We start from the raw sequence: 21978 nt of genomic DNA on the forward strand, positions 1-21978 counted from the left end.
ATCTCGTCATCTGGCTGTTCATCTGTATCCTTTATCATATCCTTTAGCAAGAAACGTGTTTCCTGGAGTTTTGTGAGCTGCTCTATCTAGCAAGTTAATTGAACCCAAGGAGAGGGGCCTTTGGAATCTCCAGTCTATAGCCAGTTGGTCAGAAGCAGTTTTCTGACTGGCATCTGAAGTGTGTGTGTCTATGAGGTGGGGTTAGTCTTTTGGGACTGAGCCCTTAACTTGTAGGATTGATACGATCTCCAGTTAGATAGTGCCAGAACTGGGCTGAATTCTTGGACACCAGCAGTTGTCCAAGAACTTGTTGGTGTGGGGAAAACCTCCACACACTTGGTGACCAGAAGTGTCAGAAGTGAAGAGCTTTGTGTACGAAGTGGAGGAAACTCCCAGGGAAGAAATACATTGTAGGGAAGATCTGGATTTTCCCTTACACAGGTGGAAAGCTGACTCTTTTCCATTTTAGCATCTGTATGTATACAGGAGAGCATTGTTCTATCAGAGCAGAGTGAAAGTGAAAGGGGACAGACAGTAAACAGAGGTAATAACATATAAATTATATAGCATTTTGGGTAATGACAAGCGTTATGAAAAGAATGTAGAGTGGGTAAGGGAGATCTGGAGGGCTGGAGATCAGGGAAGGTGGTTACAAATTTAAACTGAGCGGTCAGGGTAGGCTTCAGAGAGAAGACGACATTTGAGCAAAAACTTGGAGATGAGGGAGAGAGGCAAACATCTGGTAGAGGAGGGCTGTTCCCTCTTCCAAGGAGAGGGAATAGCCCTTGCCAAGTGCTTGAAGAGGATGTGTGTCTGGTGTGTTCAGAAACAGCAAGGCCAGCGTGGCTGAAGGTGGCTGTGGAGCGGGAGATGAGGTGAGAGAAGAAGCGGGTGCAGGCAGGGGATGCAGGCTTGCTTTGAGGTCATTTAACTTTGGGAGACACAGGAGGCCTAGGCTTCCCAGAGGAGGGTTTTAATTGCATCTCTGCCTGATGCGTCTTGATGGATATTATACAATATAACTCCTGCAAGATATCTTCAGTATTTGTGTTTCTTTTGAATGTGACACAGTGCTAATTCCCTGGACACTGTGTATTCATTCAGGTTGCAATAGGCTCTGCTTACAGGGCAGGGCTTTCCACAGAGAGGCACCTGTCGAATGAAGGAATGAATCAATGAATGAACAAATGAGACTGGACCTCCAGGTAGGTCCTCAACCTATTATTTCCACTTTATTGCCCCACACTCTTTCTGGACTTGGGTTCTAGTCAGCTGCCTGCGCTTTCAACTAGATATTTCTGCCTCTGTCTTTGCTCACCCCACTTCCCCCTACTTGAAAGGCTCTCACCAAACCCTCTCCACTTGATTCGAATTCTATCTGTTGTTAAAGACCCGGGATACACTCCACTTCCTCCAGGAAGCCCCTCTAGACCCTCCGGCCTTCGTTGCCTTTTCTGAACTTCTATAGCATCATTCTTCTGATACCTTTTTTTTTTTAATTTAAATTTTTAACTTTTTTTGGCTCTGCCGTGCAGCTTGCGGGGATCTTAGTTCCCCAACCAGGGATTGAACCGCAGGCCCACAGCAGTGAAAGCGCTGAGCCCTAACCACTGGACCACCCAGGGAATTCCCCTGATACCTTTCATTAGGTTCATTAGTTCATACCTTTCATTAGTTCAACCTGTTTGCACTGGATAACTTTTTGGTGTTTATTTAAAAACCGCTGTTTGCCCTCTTTCTATAGGTAGGCAACGAACACACAAATGCTAGATCTCAGGGATATGATCTATCACTTTTGTTTTATAGCAGCTGACTGGATAGGAGAGGTTCAGGCTTGGCTGACCTCACGCAATTAATAAACAGGGAGTGCACCGGGACCAGGACCTAAGTAGTAGCCCAGACAAGCAATAGGCATTGTCCCATGTATTGACACAAGGGTTAACCCAGCATTTCCTCTCCACGCCCTGTTAACTCCACCCCCTTCCCCGTGAACCAAAAGCGGAGCGGCCAGGGAATCTTGTCCCTTGCGGGATGCCGTAGGGGCCCGCCCCCAGCTGCTCTGGCCCCGCCCCCAGTTGCTTAGGTCCGGCCAAACATGGCGGCCTCCGAGTCAGCGGGGGCTGTGAATCCAGGCACTGCGGAGGGCGAGGAGGAGACGATTCTCTATGACCTGTTGGTCAATACCGAGTGGCCCCCGGAGACAGAAGTACAGGTGAACCAGGCCCATCCAGGGCTGAGGCCAGCTTAGTGCGGGCGCTGCCCCGGCAGAGCCACATTGCAGTAGGAGAGTGGAGCTGGGTGGGCGGGGGAGCAGGACTCGGCCGCTTATGCGGTCGCCCTGGCAACGGTACCGTGGGCTAGCGAGGGTCTGGGTCCCCCAAGTGGGATTTCCTGGGATTCCTCCTGGGCTCCAAATTAGGATGTCAGGGGGCGGAACCTCGGTCCCTGAGGCATGTACCTCCCCACGCTCGTTTTGTTTCACCGCTCCTACTTGGAGGGTAGGCACAGCGTTGGATTCGAGGGTCCTTCTCATATCTAGACTCTTGGTGGTCCCTTTCCGCGGCCTGGCTAGGGCTGGGCAAGGCTGATTCTCATCTGAAGTGGGAGGATTTTCCAGGACCCTACAGTCCATCTCAGCATCTGCTGGGCTGTCGTGGAGCGCGGCATCAAACCTTTGCTCCTACTTGGGCCTGAATTGCGCCGGTTCTTGTGTATTTCAGTAAATAAGCATTTAATGAGTGTATATGTGTGTGCGTCCGTGTTCCAGACACTGCCAGGCGCTGGGTTTACAGAGGTGAATAGCTTTTGTGGTACTTGCAGTCTAGAGGGAAGACAGTGGAGTAAACGTTTTTCATCGCCTACCGTAATATGCGCTGTAATAACAAAATGTCTTGGGGAGTGAAGATTTATGAGCTACGGACCCGGCGTTGGGTTCTCTGTTAAAAAGGGGTCGTAGGGGTTGGTAATCTGGACCTTGGAGTTATTAGTTTCGTAGAGAGGACCTCCTAGGCACAGAACGAAGAGTAAGAACCAGGAATCCACATTTATTCAACAGTTATTTTATGAGTCCCTAACGTGTGCCAGTCACTGCTTTTGGCTCAGAACACGCAGGAAGATCGGAAAGGACTTTCTCTAAAGATCATGGAGCCCAGCCCATATGAATTCTTATTTACAACATCTTTTCTGAGTTTCTTTACTGGAGAAAGTACTGATTCTCCTGCTTCTCTGTTTTGTTTCTATCTGTAAGTAGTTTTTTTTTTTTCAATTTATTTATTTAGGCTGTGCCAGGTATTAGTTGTGGCATGCAGACTGTTAGGTGTGGCATGCATGCGGCCGACCAGGGATCGAACCTGGGTCCCCTGCGTTGGGAGCGCGGAGTCTTACCCACTGGACCACCAGGGAAGTCCCTATAAGTAGTTTTTATGGGGACTGGTAACTTGTACCCAGTACTCTGAGTATTAGCAAAGAAATATAACTTATTGTATAAGTATTACTAGAAAATTCTCAAATGTGTTTGTTTTTGTTTTTCCATTTGTAGCCTAGAGGCAACCGGAAACATGGTGCATCCTTTATCATCACAAAAGCAATTAGGGGTAAGTATAGCATATTTATTTTTCTACATATAATGATACAGTTAGCAGATAATTTTTTTCTCATTCTTATTTTTTTCTATTCCTAACTGTGCTGTTTTAGGAAGTTTAGGGATTTGAAAATATGTTCTTCTGAGTTTTAATGTAGAGCCTGATTAAAAGTGAATGACAAATGTTATGTAAGCTTTATTTTATAAAAAATGCATATATACATATATGATATATATACGTCTATATAAATATACATATGTGTGTATATACACATATGTATGCATATGTTTACACACATACATTTTTAATGCGGCTTAAAGTATGGCCTGAGTTTAACCATTATGGATGTGTGCTGGAAGAAATGAAGAAAATCAAACCCACTCAGAGAATCTACGGACATCGACGGTGAAAAGAGAGTGACAGACCGTTCTAAGTGTTTTACATGATGTTTCAGATACATCTGTTTAGAGTCACTCAAATTACGAATTTGATTAACCAGGACATTTGTTTAACTCCTGACAGACTTTATGTATGAGCTCACAAGATCTGAGAAAGTACTGAGCACTAGCCGATTAAGCTGGTGTTATGAGGGCTTTATGTATATTTATTGATGCAATACTTTACCAGACCAACAAGGTAGTTGCTGTCACGAATTTGTGTTTTTAGATGAGGAAACTTGCCCAAGGTCATGCATTTGGATTGACTACATTTCTTTCTGGATCCAAAGCTCATCCTTATTATACTGGGGAATTTCAGCTACTTATAAAAAGAAGGTTCAGTTTCAAAGGAGTTGAGTACTTGAAATTAACTCTAATTTTATCTTCTGATAAAGATAAAATACTTTTATCTTCTGTTACAAGAAATACTAGTGTGTTCAATTTTCATTATCACAAATGTGAAATTTGAAAATTTAGGAAATGTACACAAGTAATAAAATGTGCAAAGTTTAGAGAATATAGACAACCGCAAATTAATAAATAATTCCTCATTTTACCACTTGGAGATAATCTCTTATCCTTCAGACCTTTTGCTCTTGATACATACATAACCATGTACACAGGTTCACACATGTATACATTTTAAATGGAATCATATAAAACATTGCTTGTCCATAATGTGTTAGAGATTTTGTTTCCCATGGACTTCCCCATTTTAGGCAATATTATTATTTTTTAAGTCTTCGCTGTAAAGTGTAGAATGGTATCTTAACCTTTATACAAATACTTAGGTTTTAATGGATGATTACTATGACTTCTACTCTATGGTTTTATTAAAGCTTCTTAGGAGAAATTTAGGATCTCAAACCACTTTTACTTGTTGTACTGTTAGGAAATACTTCAAAGTTCTTTGAATAACACAAGCTTGGGACTTAATATAAACCAATATATGATGTAAAAGTTATAGTGTATATTAGATTATATTTATTCTTGTCAAGAGTTGTATTCTCCATGTTTTGTTTTGTGATGACTCAGTCTACAGTGTATTTGAGAATTATTATCAATAAATCTAAAATTGAAAATGATTCCTAAAGAATAGCTCATTCATATTTGGCTTTGCTGTTTCTTTTTATTACAGATCGTTTATTATTTTTAAGCCAATATATCTGGTACAGGTGAGTCATGAATTCTTCAGAGAAACAGTATGAACAGAAAATACAAACAATATTATTTGTATTTATGATTTAAGTTTTCAGACTTGAATCCCAGATTGTGATATGGATGCTGACATTCAGGTGAACCCAATTTATAAGATAGACCTTTCAAACATTTGGCCTACCCTGACAAGATCTCTCAGTAAAAGTAGGGTACTTTTTGATCCCTTAGTCGTTATTAGGAATATCTCATAACAATTTCTGCTTTCTCTGAGTGTTCTCAGCCTTATCTTGAATGCCCACATGATGGATCTGTGCTTGTGTATCTTTTTAAAAACCTTTTTGTTCTTATTGTTATATCGACTCTTGTGGTCAGTATTCATTCAGTTGCTATGCATCAGAGAAGGTTTAGGTTTCAGTTCTTGGGAACTTCTTAAGTCTTTTGAATGTTAAGTGTGTTTTTAGGCCTGGCGCTAATATTCACCTTTAAGAGGAACAATGAAATGATTATTCTGACCAAGATGCATGTGTATGAATTGTTTTATAGAATTATTTACCACAGATTGCTTTTTACTCAAGGACATCTAATCTTAAAAGCTCTAGAGATAATAGAGTTCTAGTTCTATGAAAGGGACCTTTGGCTCTTCTCTGAGGTTAGCTCCAGTGCTTTTCTGCTTTTACTGTGTGTGTGTGTGTGTGTGTGTGCATAAATTAAATTTCTTATTGAATTTTATCTTATTTTTGGGGGTGTGGGGTGTGATCGAGAACTGAGCGAGGGAGAGGGTAGCAGTGGGGAGGGGAGTGTAAGAGGTCGGCTGTTTTTCCTGGTCTCACCGGGCTACCCTTGCTAGTGCTGAGCACCCGTGGATAGGGATGGCAGAAGATACGTCTGTTTGGGTCACTCCTTGACAGTAAGTCCTTTTGTTATTTGTTAAGAAGGAGGACTTCCAAGAGCTCCCTCTGATACAAGCCTTGTCCAATGTGTAAACACCTTAAGATCAGGCATCAGGAGGTATGTTTCTCCCAAGAAGTCTCTTTCCTTGCATTGGCCACGTTGGTCAGAGTACAGACCATCAGTGAGCACACCATGAGGTGATGATCTCGTCTTCCCTGCGGTATGTTTCTTTCAAAAAGCTTGTAGTTGAGTTTTTTGCTCTTGAGTTTATGGTAATTGTACCTAAGAGGTTTCGGGGCCAATATTTCTTTCCAGAGGCTTTTTCTTTTCAAGTTTTTTTCTTTCAATCATGAAATACTATAAACAGACTGAGAATTATAGACAATAATATAATAAACCTGTTACGATTTCTGTCCACATCTGAATTAAAGCAGTTGATGCTTTTCTGCCGTATTTGCTTCAGATAGCCCTGTTTTTCTTTGTATGCAAGATGTTACAGCTCAAGTCCTCTCCCCACGCTCTCCCGACCTTTGCCCCACCCTTCCCCTCCAGAGGGAATTATCATTCTCATGTTGATTGTATCATTCACGTGCATGTTTCATCTTTATTATTTCTGTAACTGTCTGATGGCATTAAATACTTTATGTTTTAAAAATGAACATGAATATACTGAATGTAAATTACTAATATTTTTTATCCTATTTTGTGTTTTTATTTTTTTTTTCATTTTCCTGTCCCCACCCCCCAGTCAAATTATTTTCTTTCTGCTTCTTTTCCACCTATTTTCTTGATTTCTTCATGTGTTACTCCTCTAATTTATCTCCTGATTCACGTATGGTGGATCATTTCCTTATATATTTTGTGAACAATGCTATCGTGAGCTTATGCCTGGGCATCTTGTGTCACATGAGTAAAGTGAAATCATGGTCCAATCTTGCATTCAGTAAAAGCTTGGGGTTTTGATTTTTTCATAGGTTTCATTCCCATCCCACCACAGACCAGAATTCCAGGCGGAGATGAGATTCTGGAAGGTCTCCCTGGGCCCATGGTGACATTTGTCTAGTTCTCCTTTCTCTGATAGCACTGCTGTTGGAGAGTCCTGGCCTTTGCAGGAGTCTTGCCTCCAGCTGCTGTCCTTCCTGTGAGCCACAGCTCATTTTCTCTCCCAGATGTTAGCTCTCGTTTTGAGTTCTGTTTCTCTCTTTGTCCTGTACCCAATTCTGACTTTCAGTTCTCCTTGCATTTGTAGTTCTTGGAGATTTCTTTCTTGTGAGTTTAGCTGTACATTAGAATTTGTTTTTGTTAGAGTTGAGCCAAAATTTCTAGGTGTGCACTGCAGGAGGGGTTTCTTAGAATTTTTTTTTTAACATCTTTATTGGAGTATAATTGCTTTACAATGGTGTGTTAGTTTCTGCTTTATAACAAAGTGAATCAGTTATGCATATACATATGTTCCCATATCTCTTCCCTCTTGCATCTCCCTCCCTCCCAAGGAGGGGTTTCTTATAAGCTCATTCTGCTATGTTACTGGCACCCTCAGTATCTTTTCCTTAGAAAAAATAAAAAATTTATTTCATTGAACACATCACCAGGTTTTTTTGGAAATAGAGAAATGTATGTGGTCAAGTTTCAGATATCCAATTAGTAAGTTTTGGTTTTGGGTTTGCCAGTATTCAGTTTTTATATTCTAATGGGAAAAAATCCTTATCGCTTGCCATAGATCTATGTTATTTATAATGTTTACCTACTTATATGTGGTTTCCATGATTAGATGTTAAGTTAGCCGATGTGTTGTGGTTTCAGCCCTGCACCTTTTTTGCTCCCTGATGGACTGGTTCGTTTGGTTAATAAACAGGTGAACTGGCATTTGGTACTTGCAAGGTAAGGATGCATAAAATTCACATAATGTTCCTCTGCCTGGGTAACCATTTAAATTCCATTATGGATATTAATTTTGGGGTCCTTATGGCTTGCAGTCTCGATTTTTATTGTATATAAATTCCCTGTGCCGCATATGATTAGTATTGTTTAAATGTGTTAATTCAACTGTATTGAATTATTTTGTATGCTTTTTGTATCTATATACTCATCTAATTATAAAGTCAAAAGTTGGATAATTAAAGATATGAACAAATTTGAAAATGATTTTAATTTCTTCAAATGATTCCATCTGTGGTGAAGACGGCTGCAAATACTCATACAGGAATTTATTTCTCTTTCTCTCCCATGAAAGCAATGGGAAACTTTTGGCTGCTGTTCAAGATCAGTGTGTGGAGATCAGGTAACTGTTAATATTATTCATATTCAAAATTTCCCTTGAGAAAAGTTTTACCTAATTTATGAGAACTAAGATTTTTTTTTTTTTTTTTTTGAGAGTGAGAGTGAATAGTTTTATTTATTTATTTATTTATTTGCGTTACGCGGGCCTCTCACTGTTGTGGCCTCTCCCATTGCGGAGCACAGGCTCCGGACACGCAGGCTCAGCGGCCATGGCTCACGGGCCTAGCCGCTCCACAGCATGTGGGATCTTCCCGGACTGGGGCACGAACCTGTGTCCCCTGCATCGGCAGGCGGACTCTCAACCACTGCGCCACCAGGGAAGCCCAGAACTAAGATTTTTGAAGGGGGTATATTTAAAGGAATTTTATTATTAACTCACATAATTTTGTAAGGTGTCAAGCACCAACTTATGCCAATTAAAGGATGAAGGATGCTTTCTTAGAGTATGCCTTCTACTTCCCCAGATCACTCTACTGTCTCCTGAGAAATTTTACTTTCTCAGTAGACAAAGGCATATCTTCCAGAACTCTGAAATCACTCTTGCTTGACCAGTTACTGCTAAGACAGCGAAGCAGATGCTCAGGAAGGTATACAAAAAACAGAGGTTGCTTTACTTGTTGGCATAAAGCTGTAGATGGAATATGGGTTTGCAAAACACTGAGGCTTCATGTTACTTGAGACCAGTGATACTGTCTGTCCTCTTGAGGCATCAGTGGCATTACACACGTCTAGAAGAAGTCTCTAAGCTGGGCTTTCCATGTACTTCATTTTTAAGTAGTATATCAGCTGTGAAAGAAATAGCAACGATAGCAACTAATTTAGGAAAACTAGTTTATTTTCTGGGAAATAATCAGCAGGAAGCCAAATGTGTTGCATCTCTGAAAGTGGGGGCTGCTCCTTTCTCCAGGGAAGCCCTAACTCTTGAGTCTCAAAAGATAAGCACTGAGGCAGAAATTTCAGGATGCCTAGATACCAGTCAAAAGTTTTTTCTACTACTTTATTATTGGCTAAAACTAGTATTAATGATCATTCAGTTGTTAGCACACTGGTTTTAGCTTTCTGCTTGTGAAATTTCTTTTTCCATTTATCCAAGTGGAACTGGACCCCTCAACTTTCGGGGGAGTAGACAAGAGGGTTTGCCCCCATTGGGGCACCGACTTCAGATGGGGGGCTCCGTAATCCTTCTTAAAACTATCAGGATAGAAATGATTGGCAATAATGACAGCCTTTCAGAACTTCATTTCTTCATCTGGCATGGCTTTCATAGGCAGGGCCCTTTTCTCTAAGAGCAACAGTGAGCATCAGGTTGCACAGTGTTTGAACTGATATTGTTCATAGAAATGGGCTAGCTTTTCCTACACCATTTGCTGCAATGATGTCAAATTTTTTTTTTTTTTGAGAAATGTGCTCATCTGTGACTTCTTTATGAACAGCTGATAGTAATCAAAATTTCCATCTTCTTCCCATGAAGTGAGAACATTAATGGAATGATTTTAGGTGTTAAGGTTGGAATGTGCATGTGGGGATGGGATTGATATTTAGGCTTGTGAAGGAGAGTTTGACAAAGGGTTTCTGGAACTTGTTAATAAAAACTAATGAAAAGAAAAAAATAATTGCTTTTATAAGAGCATTTGCTACTGGATTGCTAGTGTGTAAAATAATATTTATAAAACTTCTACATATATCCAGCTCTTTAGGAATTCACTCATGCATTTGAGATTAAGTGGGGAGGGAAGATTTCTGGGCAACAGAAGTGACGCTCATCAAGATCTTACTCATCTGGTCTGTGATTTGCAAAAAAGCTTTGTAACTTATTATATTCAAAGACTCTGGTACGGTGAAGAGTCAGCTCTCTCAGGAAGCCTTACAGGAACTCATTCCCAATGGATCTGCCTTCCCCTCATTGGTTAGGTGCTGGTCCTTTATGTTCCTATAATAATTAACACATTTATTATACTTAATGATAAGGTAATGCTAACAGTGCTGAGCACCACTGTGTTCGTTTTTTTTTTTTTTTAACGTCCACCATTGTGTTTTACATGTGTTAACTCAGTCCTTGCAGGAGGCCAATGAGGTAGGTATAGCTATTCTCTATTTTAGAAATAAGGAATCTGGCACAGTATGGTCAAATAACTTGCCAAGGATTTGAAATCAGCCATCGTAGCTTCATTGTTCATGCTCTTATCTACAAATCTATACTACCTTTTGATCATGCCTTTTAGCCATCTATGCCCATATGCTTATATGTGGATTTCCCCCAGTATATTTAGGGCCACTGCTTTGCACAACTCCAGGGGGTGCCATTTGCTTGAAACTCAAGTGATGGGATTTGAAGTCTACAGCTCCATTATACTCTGTGTTCCTTGGAGGCATGGGCTGTCCTTTTTTCCTACCACTTGTATATTTCCTTGGCTGTAATAGGTGCTTAGTTTATGTTTAATGAATAAGTGGTGTGTTTGCAAGTGGGACGGGGAAGCAGTTGCTGGGAGGGCATTACAGGGAAAGCTTGCCGACTTGCTTGGAGTTGGCACTCAGTTGATTTTGTTGAAAATAGACACCCACACTTACTTTGCAGTAACCTGAAAGGAAGTGTCTTTGAGCAAAGATGTGGGATGGTGAGCAAAGAAAAAGGGCAAGGTAGATCCCCGAAGTCAATGCTATGAATAGTGGCTGTGCCTGAATAATATTTAAGAGGTTTGTTCTCTCTTCTCTGTACGTGTCTTCTCTCCCACAGTGAAGAGCACATACAATCTAAGTTGGCTCCAGAAGTAATAGTAGTGGGCACCCAGTATTCAGTAAATATTTGTTGATTGGATTAGAATATGAAAGATAATTACAGTATCTGGGGTTATTATTCAATGTTAGGAAGCAGTTATAAATGTGAAATGGTTTTTGTGGAAAACATGCAAAGCTGAAACACACTTTAGTTTAGGAGACAGCTCTGCCTTTTGCAGGATAGGACTAGGGCTGCTGTTACCCAACTTTAGCTCTGTAGTGAGTGGCAAATGACTCTAATAGCTTGCTCTAATATGGCATACTTAACCTGCTTGTGTGTGGTGCTCACATGGGTGAAAAATGACTTGTGAATTGCTACTTTAATTTGTAATTTGGTGGTGGTTATGGATTATCAGTGGCTAATATATGTTTCTTTTATTCCTAGATAGTGAAGTAATATGTTATAAATATGGGAACTAATTAGAAACCATCACAGAATACAACAAAAAGCATTAAAATAGGGGACTCTTATAAAAAAGACACCTCCTTCCCCCAGTTTGCTCATCTATCTTAAGTGAATACATTCTGTGAAGTTTCGACAAAACAGATTTATGTCTCCCTCCCTCCCTACCTCCCCTTTTCCAGCCAAAAGAGCAAACTATTATTTGTGATTATATGAAGGATGAAAGTAATGAACATTTACTTTGGTCTAGTTCATGCTAATTTATATGTAATGACTCATTTAATCTTTTCCCAAAGCTGTGAAGTTGCTGTTACTTATCCTGTGTTATTGAAAGGAAAATGAAATCATGTTGAGTATTTTGTCCAGGTTACACAGAGAGCTGAAATCAGGTCAAGTTCACTTCAGAGATCATGTCCTTTCTGCTCTAGTCCACATAGAGGCCTAATAGTCCAATTTCTTGAGGAAATTTATTTCCAGATTTGTAGCTGGATTTTGTTATAATATTTTAATAAATGGCTAAAAATCTTAAAGAGTCTGTAAAGTTTGTTTTAAAGGTAATGCTTAGTTATTTTACAAATATTAGAAAATACAGTTAAGTAATTATGAAAGAAGAACAGCAAATTTTGCTGTCCAGAGTTGTCTACTGTCAACATTTTGGTGTATGTTCTTTGACACTTTTCTGTGTTGTGTAAAAAAATATATATATATAGATATATACTACATATATATATGTAGATGGTGCTGTACATTCTATTTGATACCTTTTTCTTGATAACTTTTGAAAATTAATATATTGTCAGCATCTTTCCATGTCATGTATCGTAATAGCATAATATTTCATTGATCATATATAGCAAAATCTAATAATTAATCTCTTTATACTGGCTGTATTTTTCTCTTTCATAACTTAGGCTGTATTAATTGCCTTGATATCTGTGTATATCTGTAATTATTTCCTAGGGATAACTTTGTAGAACTTAAATTGCTAGATCAAATACTATGGACATTAAAGTTTTGGATAATTATTACTAAATTCTTTTCTAGAAGGTTTACCAGGTTTCATTTTTGAAGATATAATAATTAGAATACTTTAGTATATATTTCAATATCACAGATATTAAGTAGGTTGCTAATATAAACATGGTCACTTGTTAAAGCTATTAGATTGTTAAAATAAGACTTTTCTCCCTAAGTGATTAAACTCTGTAACATGATACAGACCAGTGGTTCTCAACCAGGATCAATCTGTGGAGCTTTGAACAAATATTTTTGTCTGGGCTCCATCCCAGATTTACTGCATCAGAGCCTTTGGGGATAGGGTCCAAGCATCTTTATTGTATTAAAAGACTGTGCTTAAAATCAATTATGCTTGTATCACTAGATTCCTAATGTAGCTATGTTCCTAGTGAAATAAGAAGGTTGGAAGAAAACATTGTCACCAATGAAAGGGTCTTACTTGAGGCACAAAACCATCCATATGAGAGAAGGAATGATTTAGTGTTGTCTAGAGAAGTTGTCTGGTCTGTAAGTGTTTGTGATGTCTTATAGTATTACACAGTAGTGTTGTTACGGCAAAACTGTTGTCTTAATTTTACATATATTTTGCAGGTCTGCAAAAGATGATTTTACATCTATTATTGGGAAATGTCAAGGTAAGAGTTTCCAAAATATTCAAAAAATGAAAAATTCAAATCTGCAGCAGTTAATTTTTTTTTTTTAACTCATTTATTGGGCTTCCCTGGTGGCTCAGTGGTTGAGAGTCCGCCTGCTGATGTAGGGGACGCGGGTTCGTGCCCCGGTCCGGGAAGATCCCACATGCCGTGGAGTGGCTGGGCCTATGAGCCATGGCCGCTGAGCCTGCGCATCCGGAGCCTGTGCTCCGGAACGGGAGAGGCCACAACAGTGAGAAGCCCACGTACCACACACACACACAAAGAAAAAAAACAACCAAAAAAACCCCCCCCAAAACCCCTCATTTATTTATTTATCTATCTATTTATTTATTTTGGCTGTGTTGGGTCTTTGTTGCTGCACGCGGGCTTTCTCTAGTTGAGGTGCATGGGGGCTACTCTTTGTTGTGGTGCCCGGGCTTCTTGTGGTGGCTTCTCTTGTTGCAGAGCATGGGTTCTAGGTGTGCGGGCTTCAGTAATTGCAGCACATGGGTTCAGTAGTTGTGGCGTGTGGGCTTCAGTAGTTGTGGCTCATGGGCTCCAGAGCGCGGGCTCAGTAGTTGTGGCGCATGGGTTTAGTTGCTCCACGGCATGTGGGATCCCCCCAGACCAGGGATTGAACCCATGTCCCCTGCATCGGCAGGCGGATTCTCAACCACTGAGTCATCAGGGAAGTCCCAGCAGTTAATATTTCTTAAAAGTCAGAATAGATACTGTTTATTGACAAGGATTATTATGACTTTATTAAAATAATTTTAAAGCATCTTAACTGATTTCTATTCTGTAAATGTTTTGCTTTAAGATCTGAATTTTGAGAGATTTGAAGTTGAAACTGTTTTACAAAAGTCTAAGCCAGTTTTGGGATAAAGTATTTGTAAGTGTCTATAGTCTTTTATTTAGAATTCAATGCAGAAAATAATTTGTAGATATGTTTGGAGTTGGTCAGTTATAGACTAGTAAAAATAATCTGGGATTTGATCATTGTTTGATATACGATTCAACAAAACTTTGCTGAGTATCATTTATGTATGTGAACCATTTTTCTGGGTCCTAGGGGTATGATTGTGAGCAAAAAGGCATGGCCACTTACCTCACGAGGCATGTAGACCCTCAACTATATACTTACAGACTTTGATAAATCTGATGAAGGAAAAATACAGAGCAGAGTGAGAGTTTAACCAGGGGTGTGAGATGAGATTGTTGAGAAAAAGTGACTTTTGGAAAGCAACCTTAAGAATGAGTAGAAGGTAGGAGAAGACGGGGGAGTGTTTTGATCTGTGGGAGCCGTGTATGAAAAGGTAGGAGAACCGTATGGGAGGAAAATAAGTGGGTATTGTTAGGTAAATGCATCTATTACTTACGTTTTATTTACAGGACCTCCAGTTCCATTTGTCTGACCTTGTGTTACTTTAACAGTGGAGTAGTTGTAGGAATCATCATGATGATAATCATAGTCATTGTGGTGATGACAACCACTTGTCATGTCCTTCCTGTGTGCCAGGCACTGCATTTCGTGCTTTACATGGACTTTTCCTCGTTTACTTGGAAGAACATAGTCTACATATTTTATCTTAAAGCGGCATTAGAGTAGAGTAAGTAATCAACAGTGAAAGAGCAAGGAGAGGGGAGGCATTGGTAGTTTTGAAGTCTACAAAACGGTGGTAAGACAGAGGATTCCCCCTGGCTGGTCTTAAGTTCCTGGTCAAATGCAACATTAGTGGCCTAGGGCCAGTTTCCTTCTCATTTTTCTCATTCTCAGCTGTCCAGATATGTTCGGAAGATTAAAAATCAAATATTGAAAAAATGTTTTCAGTCCCATATAAGCGATGATATTCTATTAGTATGTCACAATCATTATTCTTATACAATTCCACGTATACTAGTGGATAAACTAGTAATAGAGTTCTTATGGAGTTAGCTTTACGTATAGTGTATATTGTCACTTAAAAGCAAATGTGATGTTTCCTACATATTTATATAAATTTACCTCCCCTTCTTAGAATCTGTTCCTTCTGTTCTGTTACTTGGAGAACCCTGTTCCCTCGGTACTCTGGTCAGTGGTACCATTATCTGTACCAAGCCAAAAATCTAGACAGTTTCTCTTCTTTTTCCTCCCCTCCCTTCTTTCTTACTTTGACAAATATTTATTTAGTTGCCACCGTATGCCGGACACTATTATCCTAGGCAATCTGTTTACAATGAGGAATAAGACATAGGTTACCTAGATTTAAGGGTTTATAGTCCATCAGTGGGGAGAGAGAGAAATAATTCTTTGCACTTATACTGAGTGACACAGTGGAGAAGCCTCACCTTAACTTCACCACGTCCTGGGACTCTGTTTAAATGGCTCTTGCTTCCTGCTTGTGCACTTCAGCCATCACAGCCCTGGTTCAGGCTCTTAACATTTTTTTACTTGGTTTCTTACAACAGTCTCCTGACAAGGTTTTCTTCTATGTGCCCTTCACTTATCAATACTTTACCCTGCTTGTCAAATTGATCATTCTGCATTGAGAATTCTATCAAGATTACCCTTCAAGTCTGGCTCCACTGCTTCCTAAATATTAACCTTGGACAAGTTACTTTACCACTCTGAGCCTCAATTATCTGTAATACAGGCAAAATCCTATAGAATAGGTTGTGGAAAAACGATGTGAGCTAATATATATAACGGTCTTAGCATAATGTCTGACATACTAAGTACTTAGGAGGCATTAAGCTACTATCACTGTTACTAGTACTGTTATTCTGCCTAAAATCTTTCAATTGTTCACTGTTGGCTATAGAATGCAGTTCATATCTTCTAGTTCAGGACACGAGTCAGCCTGTGTCTGTCCTGTAAGATACCCCTGCCATACGTCCTGTGATCTAGTATAAAGTAGCTTGCAGTTTTCCATCCCCATTGTATTTTTCATGCCTTGGTACAGATGGTTCCTTTAGCCTAGAAGCTCCCACCTTTATATTTAATTCATTAGTTCTGCATGTTTTAGTTCAAGCATCAGCTTTTTTTGGAGACCTTTTTTTTTCTTGCCCTCTTCCTCATGATTTGTGCATTTTTCTTAATGTTTCTGTAGGACTTTTTGTACCTATGTCCCTTCACTTAGCCTAATCTTTCCTTTTTAAATCGTTGACTTGCTTGTTTGATGCCTAATTAGGTTGAAGGCAGGGCTTCTGCTTTGCTCAACTTTTTTTTTTTTCCATTCTTAGTGCCTAGCATGGTGTCTGACACATAGAAGGCACAGTTTTTGACCATATCAAGTGGATAATGGTAGTTGGGAACTATTAAAAAGATTTTTATGAATGAATCTATGAAAAAGTGTATTTGCTTGTTTCTTGTGAGTTAATTTTGTAAGTTCATGAGTGTGTGTGTATGTATGAGTATATATATGCAAAATATATATATATGTATGTATTTTGTATACATATAGAGAGAGACATATATAAGTTTATGGGTAATTGTCATGATATTCATGTTTTTTATTCCTGTTGTATGCAAGTGTGTATACATACCACAACTAGAACAATAAGGGTAGGTAGGAAGCCGTATTTGCTTAGTATCTTTTTGAAAATAAATCGAAGGGGAGTGGTTTTTGCGAATTTCTAAACCTTGGGGCTTTAGCATTTTCCGAATTTGCTTCCTATAGTTTTTTCACCAGCACTTATTAAAGTGGACCAGGCTTGGCTTAAATAATGTATAAGGATCAAGAAGTTCCGAGAAGAATAATTCAGGGGTATTCAATTGCCTTTTTTCCCAGTGCTTCCCTTTTGTTGGGTGGGGTCTTGGGGAGCCTGCAGTGGGCTTCTGAGAAGTGTGCTCAGAATGTTGGAGTGATTCAGACAGACAGCCCCTTTGAGCTTTGACATTAGACCCTACTCTGAATCAGTAAGTAAACTGAGAAATCTGTAAGTTAACGTGAAATTGGGAAGATTAACCCTTCTGTATTTTACACAAATTGTAATATTTGTTAGAGCTTTTACTGTGTACAGTTAATGTGGCAGCATGAGTGAGGTAATAATGCTTTAAGAACTAATGTTTTATTTTGTTGGCTTCTGAATGTGTGGATTTATGACTTTAATGCTGCATTAATGGCTTCTTTCCATTTCATGTAATGTGAGGTGGTGATCATTTGCTTATTATCTAACTCATCTTTATGGGAATAACTCTCATATGCCAAATGATATTGCCTGTGTATGCCTGGAGAGAAGGAGCCAGATTGTTGTTAATGTGTTTTTGAAACTACATATCATAGTCTGCAAACTGAAATAGGAGCTATTTGGTTCCACTTTGGTATTTTTCAGTTATTGTTTTATAAAATATATGCTGTTTGAGGATATTTTAAACGTGGATTGCAACTTGTTGGCTGTGTTTGCCAGGCCATAAATAGTAATTCAGTCTTCTCTTTCTATCTTGAATAGTGACCTAAAAATAGCACATGGAATTAGACATTTTCAGAGCTGTACTATGTTAATCAGGAGATTTTTCTCGTATTTCTGACTTTGAGATACCATAAACCAGAACTTCCTAATGCTGAGCAGCCAGCTTGCCTAGTGTAGGCGGGCTGAGGTCCCATCAGCCCTCCAGTGGCCCGGTGGCCCTCTGACAGCGTGAGCTCAGGCTGGTCGCCTCCAGTTTCCAGCAACCTCATCAATTTACCCATAGGTGCCATACAAACATGATATTCTACGTGTGTCTTGACATGAAGAAGGTTGGGAAGCATAGACTGTTTGAAGCACCCAGATTTTGAAATGAAACATTTCATTCTTGAACTGTGATTCAGGAGCCTCAGGTTATATGGTAACTATTTCTTTTCATAACTTTTTTTTTTTTTTTTTTTTGGCGGTACGCGGGCCTCTCACTGTCGTGGCCTCTCCCATTGCGGAGCACAGGCTCCGGACGTGCAGGCTCAGCGGCCATGGCTCACAGGCCCAGCCGCTCCGCGGCATGTGGGATCTTCCTGGACTGGGGCACGAACCCGTGTCCCCTGCATCGGCAGGCGGACTCTCAACCACTGCGCCACCAGGGAAGCCCTATTTCTTTTCATAACTTTTAATACATTTTTTTCCTGTTGAAAAATAATGCACATTCTCAGTAAAAATTTTAGAAACTAAGAATGAGCAAAAGGTAGAAAATAAAAATAAGCATACTATCCAGAGATAAGTACTATTAACATTTCATGATCTGTTCTTTCAGACATTTTTCTGTAAGTGCTTGTTACTATAGATATGCTCTGTGAAAGTAAAATGTTTTATAATCTGCTTTTTTCACTTAAAGATAGATTGTTAAGTCTAAAAGGTTGAAGTTCAAGAAGAACTTTCCGAAGTATCTTTTTTGATCTTTTTTTACTGGATAACTTGCTGAGTGTTAAGATGTAGGTCTCCCAATCATCCAAATTATCCAGAAAGTGCCTATAAATTTGATCTCTGAGGAGTAAGTACCTCAGTGTTATACTTGATTTCACAAGCAAGGTAGAACCATCATTAGGCCTTTGTGCAGATAATTGTGTATAACATAGGTAGTAGATTATTACATTTATGTTCATGGAGCTATTGGTTTATAGTTTTTTTTTGGTAATGTTTTTCTGGTTTGGTATCAGAGTAGTGCTGGTCTCAAAATAATGAGTTGACAAGTGTTCCTTCTTTTTTTGTTTTATGCAAGAGTTTGTGTAAAATTGGAATTATTTCTTAATTGTTTGATAGAATTCACCAGTGAAACTTGGAGTTTTGTGAGTAGGTTTTTAATTCCTAATTAAAATTTTAAAATAGATGTAAAGCTTTTTAAAATTTCAATTTCCTCTTCTTTCAGTTCCACTTTTTTTAATGGAATTTTCCCCTAAATTTTAGCATATATTGGCTTAAAGTTGTTTGTAGTACTTCTTTATTATCCTTTTATTGTCTGTCAGACCTGTAGTGATGTCCCTCTTTTGTTCTTGATATTGGTAATTTGTGTTCTCTTTCTTTTCTCTTGATCAGTCAGGCCAGAGTTTTATCAGTTTATTAATATTCAATAAAAATAGGTTTTGATTTCTTTTTCTGTTGTTTTCTCTTGATTTTTGCTTTTATCTATATTATTTCCTTTCTTCTACCTACTCGATTTAATTTGCTTCTATTTGTCTAGATGAAATATGGAAATTTATATCACTGACTTTAAACCTTTTTTCTTCTGTAAACATTTAAGCTTGTTGTAATATAACATTTTTGTTATTGATATCTAATTCTGTTGTGGTCAGAGAACATATTCAATATGATCTTAACCTTTTAAACTTATTGAGACTTGATTTATGGCCCAGCATATGGTCTGTCTTCAAAAGAATTTGATTCTTGCATATGGTGCAGTTTTTAGGTATCATGATTTACGAATGTTAATTACATTGAGTTGGGTTAGAGCTGTTCAAATTTTTATATATGCTGATTTTCTGTCTAGTTGTTCTGTCATTTCCTGAGAGAGGAGGGTTGAGATTTCCAAATATAATTGTGTATTTTATTTTACCCTTTAGTTCTATCAGTCTTTATGTATTTAGGGGTTCTAGTTTATAGGTGCCTACACATATTATTTTGTCTTCTTGATGAAATGGCTCCTTTACTGTGATGGAACGTCCCTTTCTATCTCCAGTAATACTCTTTGTCCTGGATTCTATTTTGTCTAATATTATTAGAGTCGCTTTAGCTTTTTTATGATTAGCATTTGCATGACATATTTTTTTCTCTTCTTTTTCATTTATCTGTATTAAATGTACATCTCTTATAGAAAGCATATAATTTGAGTCATGCTTTTTTTTCAGTGTGACAATTTCTGTCATTTAATTGTAATGTTTAGAACATTTACATTTTTTTTAAACATCTTTATTGGAGTATAATTGCTTTCCAATGGTGTGTTAGTTTCTGCTTTATAACGAAGTGACTCAGCTATACATATACATATATCCCCATATCTCCTCCCTCTTGCATCTCCCTCCCACCCTCCCTATCCCACCCCTCTAGGTGGACACAAAGCACTGAGCTGATCTCCCTGTGCTATGCACCTGCTTCCCACTAGCTATCTGTTTTACATTTGGTAGTGTATGTATGTCCATGCCATTCACTCACTTCATCCCAGCTTACCCTTCCCCCTCCCCGTGTCCTCAAGTCCATTCTCTACATCTGTGTCTTTATTCCTGTCCTGCCTCTAGGTTCTTCAGAACCATTTCTTTTTTTTTTTAGATTCCATATATATTTGTTAGCATACGATATTTGTTTTTCTCTTTCTGACTTACTTCACTCTGTATGACAGACTCTAGGTCCATCCACCTCACTACAAATAACTCAATTTCATTTCTTTTTATGGCTGAGTAATATTCCACTGTATGTATGTGCCCCATCTTTATCCATTCATCTGTCGATGGACACTTAGGCTATTGTAAATAGAGCTGCAATGAACATTGTGGTACGTGACTCTTTTTGAATTATGGTTTTCTCAGGGTATATGCCCAGTAGTGGGATTGCTGGGTCGTATGATAGTTCTATTTTTAGTTTTTTAAGGAACCTCCATACTGTTCTCCATAGTGGCTGTATCAATTTACATTCCCACCAACAGTGCAAGCGGGTTCCCTTTTCTCCACACCCTCTCCAGCATTTATTGTTTGTAGATTTTTTGATGATGGCCATTCTGACTAGTGTGAGGTGATAACCTCATTGTAGTTTTGATTTGCATTTCTCTAATGATTAGTGATGTTGAGCATCCTTTCATGTGTTTGCTGGCAATCTGTGTATCTTCTTTGGAGAAATGTCTATTTAGGTCTTCTGCCCATTTTTGGATTGGGTTGTTTGTTTTTTTGATATTGAGCTGCATGAGCTGCTTGTATATTTTGGAGATTAATAGAACATTTACAGTTAATGCAATTATTGGACTGGTTAGGTTTTACCTTCTTATTTTTCTCTTTGTCCTATCTCTTCTCTGTTTCCTTTTAGCATTTGTTCTGGGGTTTACAATGTGCATTTAAAAATTATTTTATTACACAGTGTACATCCATTCCCTCCTACTCCTTTGTACTGTTGTCAAACTTTTTATAAATGCTAAATGGCCACAATATATTATTTATATTATTATTTTTGTCAAGTAACTTTTTAAGGAATTAAAAAACAAGGGTAAATCTTTTATTTTTCCTTCTGTTTTCCATTTCTGTTACTTTTCACCTTTTTCTTTCTGTAAAAGTTTCCATTTGATAGTGTTTTCCTTCAACTTGAAGAAATTATTTAATATTTCTTATAATGCAGGTCTGTTGATAAATTCCCTTATTGTTGGTCTGAAACCATCTTTGATTTTTGCCTTCATTTTTGTAAAATATTTTCTCTGGATATAGAATTCCAGGTTGACCTTTTTTTTTCTTTCAGCTGTTTAAAGATATCATTGCATTGTTTTGATGAGAAATCAGCAGTCATTGCTGTTATTGTTTCTGTAGGTAGTGTCTTTTTTTTTCTAGCTGCTTGTAAGATTTTCTCTTTTTCATTGATTTCAGAAATTTGGTTATCATGTGACTTGATTTTTTTCTGGTTTTCCTGCTTTAGGTTTATTGAGCCTCTAAGATCAGTGGACTCATAGATTTCATCACATTTGCAAAATTTATGGACATTATTTAAAATTCAAAATTTCCTAACTTAGTCTCTCATTTTAGGCTGTGGTGGGCAGCCTAGTCTGAAAGTAGTTTCTCTGGGTTTTTTTTTTTTTTTTTTTCTTTTAATTACAAAAGCAGTACATACTTTGAACAAATTCAAACAATGCAGAAGTAACAAAAAGATTGTTTTATCTTCTC

At 38.4% G+C, this 21978-nt stretch overlaps 1 protein-coding gene and 1 long non-coding RNA gene across 3 annotated transcripts in view; one reads left to right on the plus strand and one right to left on the minus strand.

Annotated features, from left to right (window-relative positions):
• Window positions 1-21978, minus strand: part of LOC308627717 — a 1107544-nt gene that overhangs the window by 1016417 nt on the left and 69149 nt on the right. The gene's annotated exons all lie outside the window — the stretch shown is intronic.
• NBAS (NBAS subunit of NRZ tethering complex) overlaps window positions 1778-21978 on the plus strand; it is a 342685-nt gene continuing 322484 nt past the window's right edge. The window contains exons 1-6 of one of the 2 annotated variants that reach the window (XM_081254071.1): window positions 1778-2212; window positions 3539-3593; window positions 5157-5193; window positions 7871-7948; window positions 8301-8348; window positions 13134-13177. In XM_081254071.1, the coding sequence (XP_081110197.1) occupies window positions 2096-2212; window positions 3539-3593; window positions 5157-5193; window positions 7871-7948; window positions 8301-8348; window positions 13134-13177 (379 nt within the window). In that variant the 5' untranslated portion in view covers window positions 1778-2095. The remainder of the gene's footprint in view (window positions 2213-3538; window positions 3594-5156; window positions 5194-7870; window positions 7949-8300; window positions 8349-13133; window positions 13178-21978) is intronic. The other variant, XM_081254070.1, reaches the window with a different exon arrangement.

This window comes from Mesoplodon bidens, assembly GCF_964165515.1.
Source record: "Mesoplodon bidens genome assembly, chromosome: 14".
Lineage (NCBI taxonomy): Eukaryota > Metazoa > Chordata > Mammalia > Artiodactyla > Ziphiidae > Mesoplodon > Mesoplodon bidens.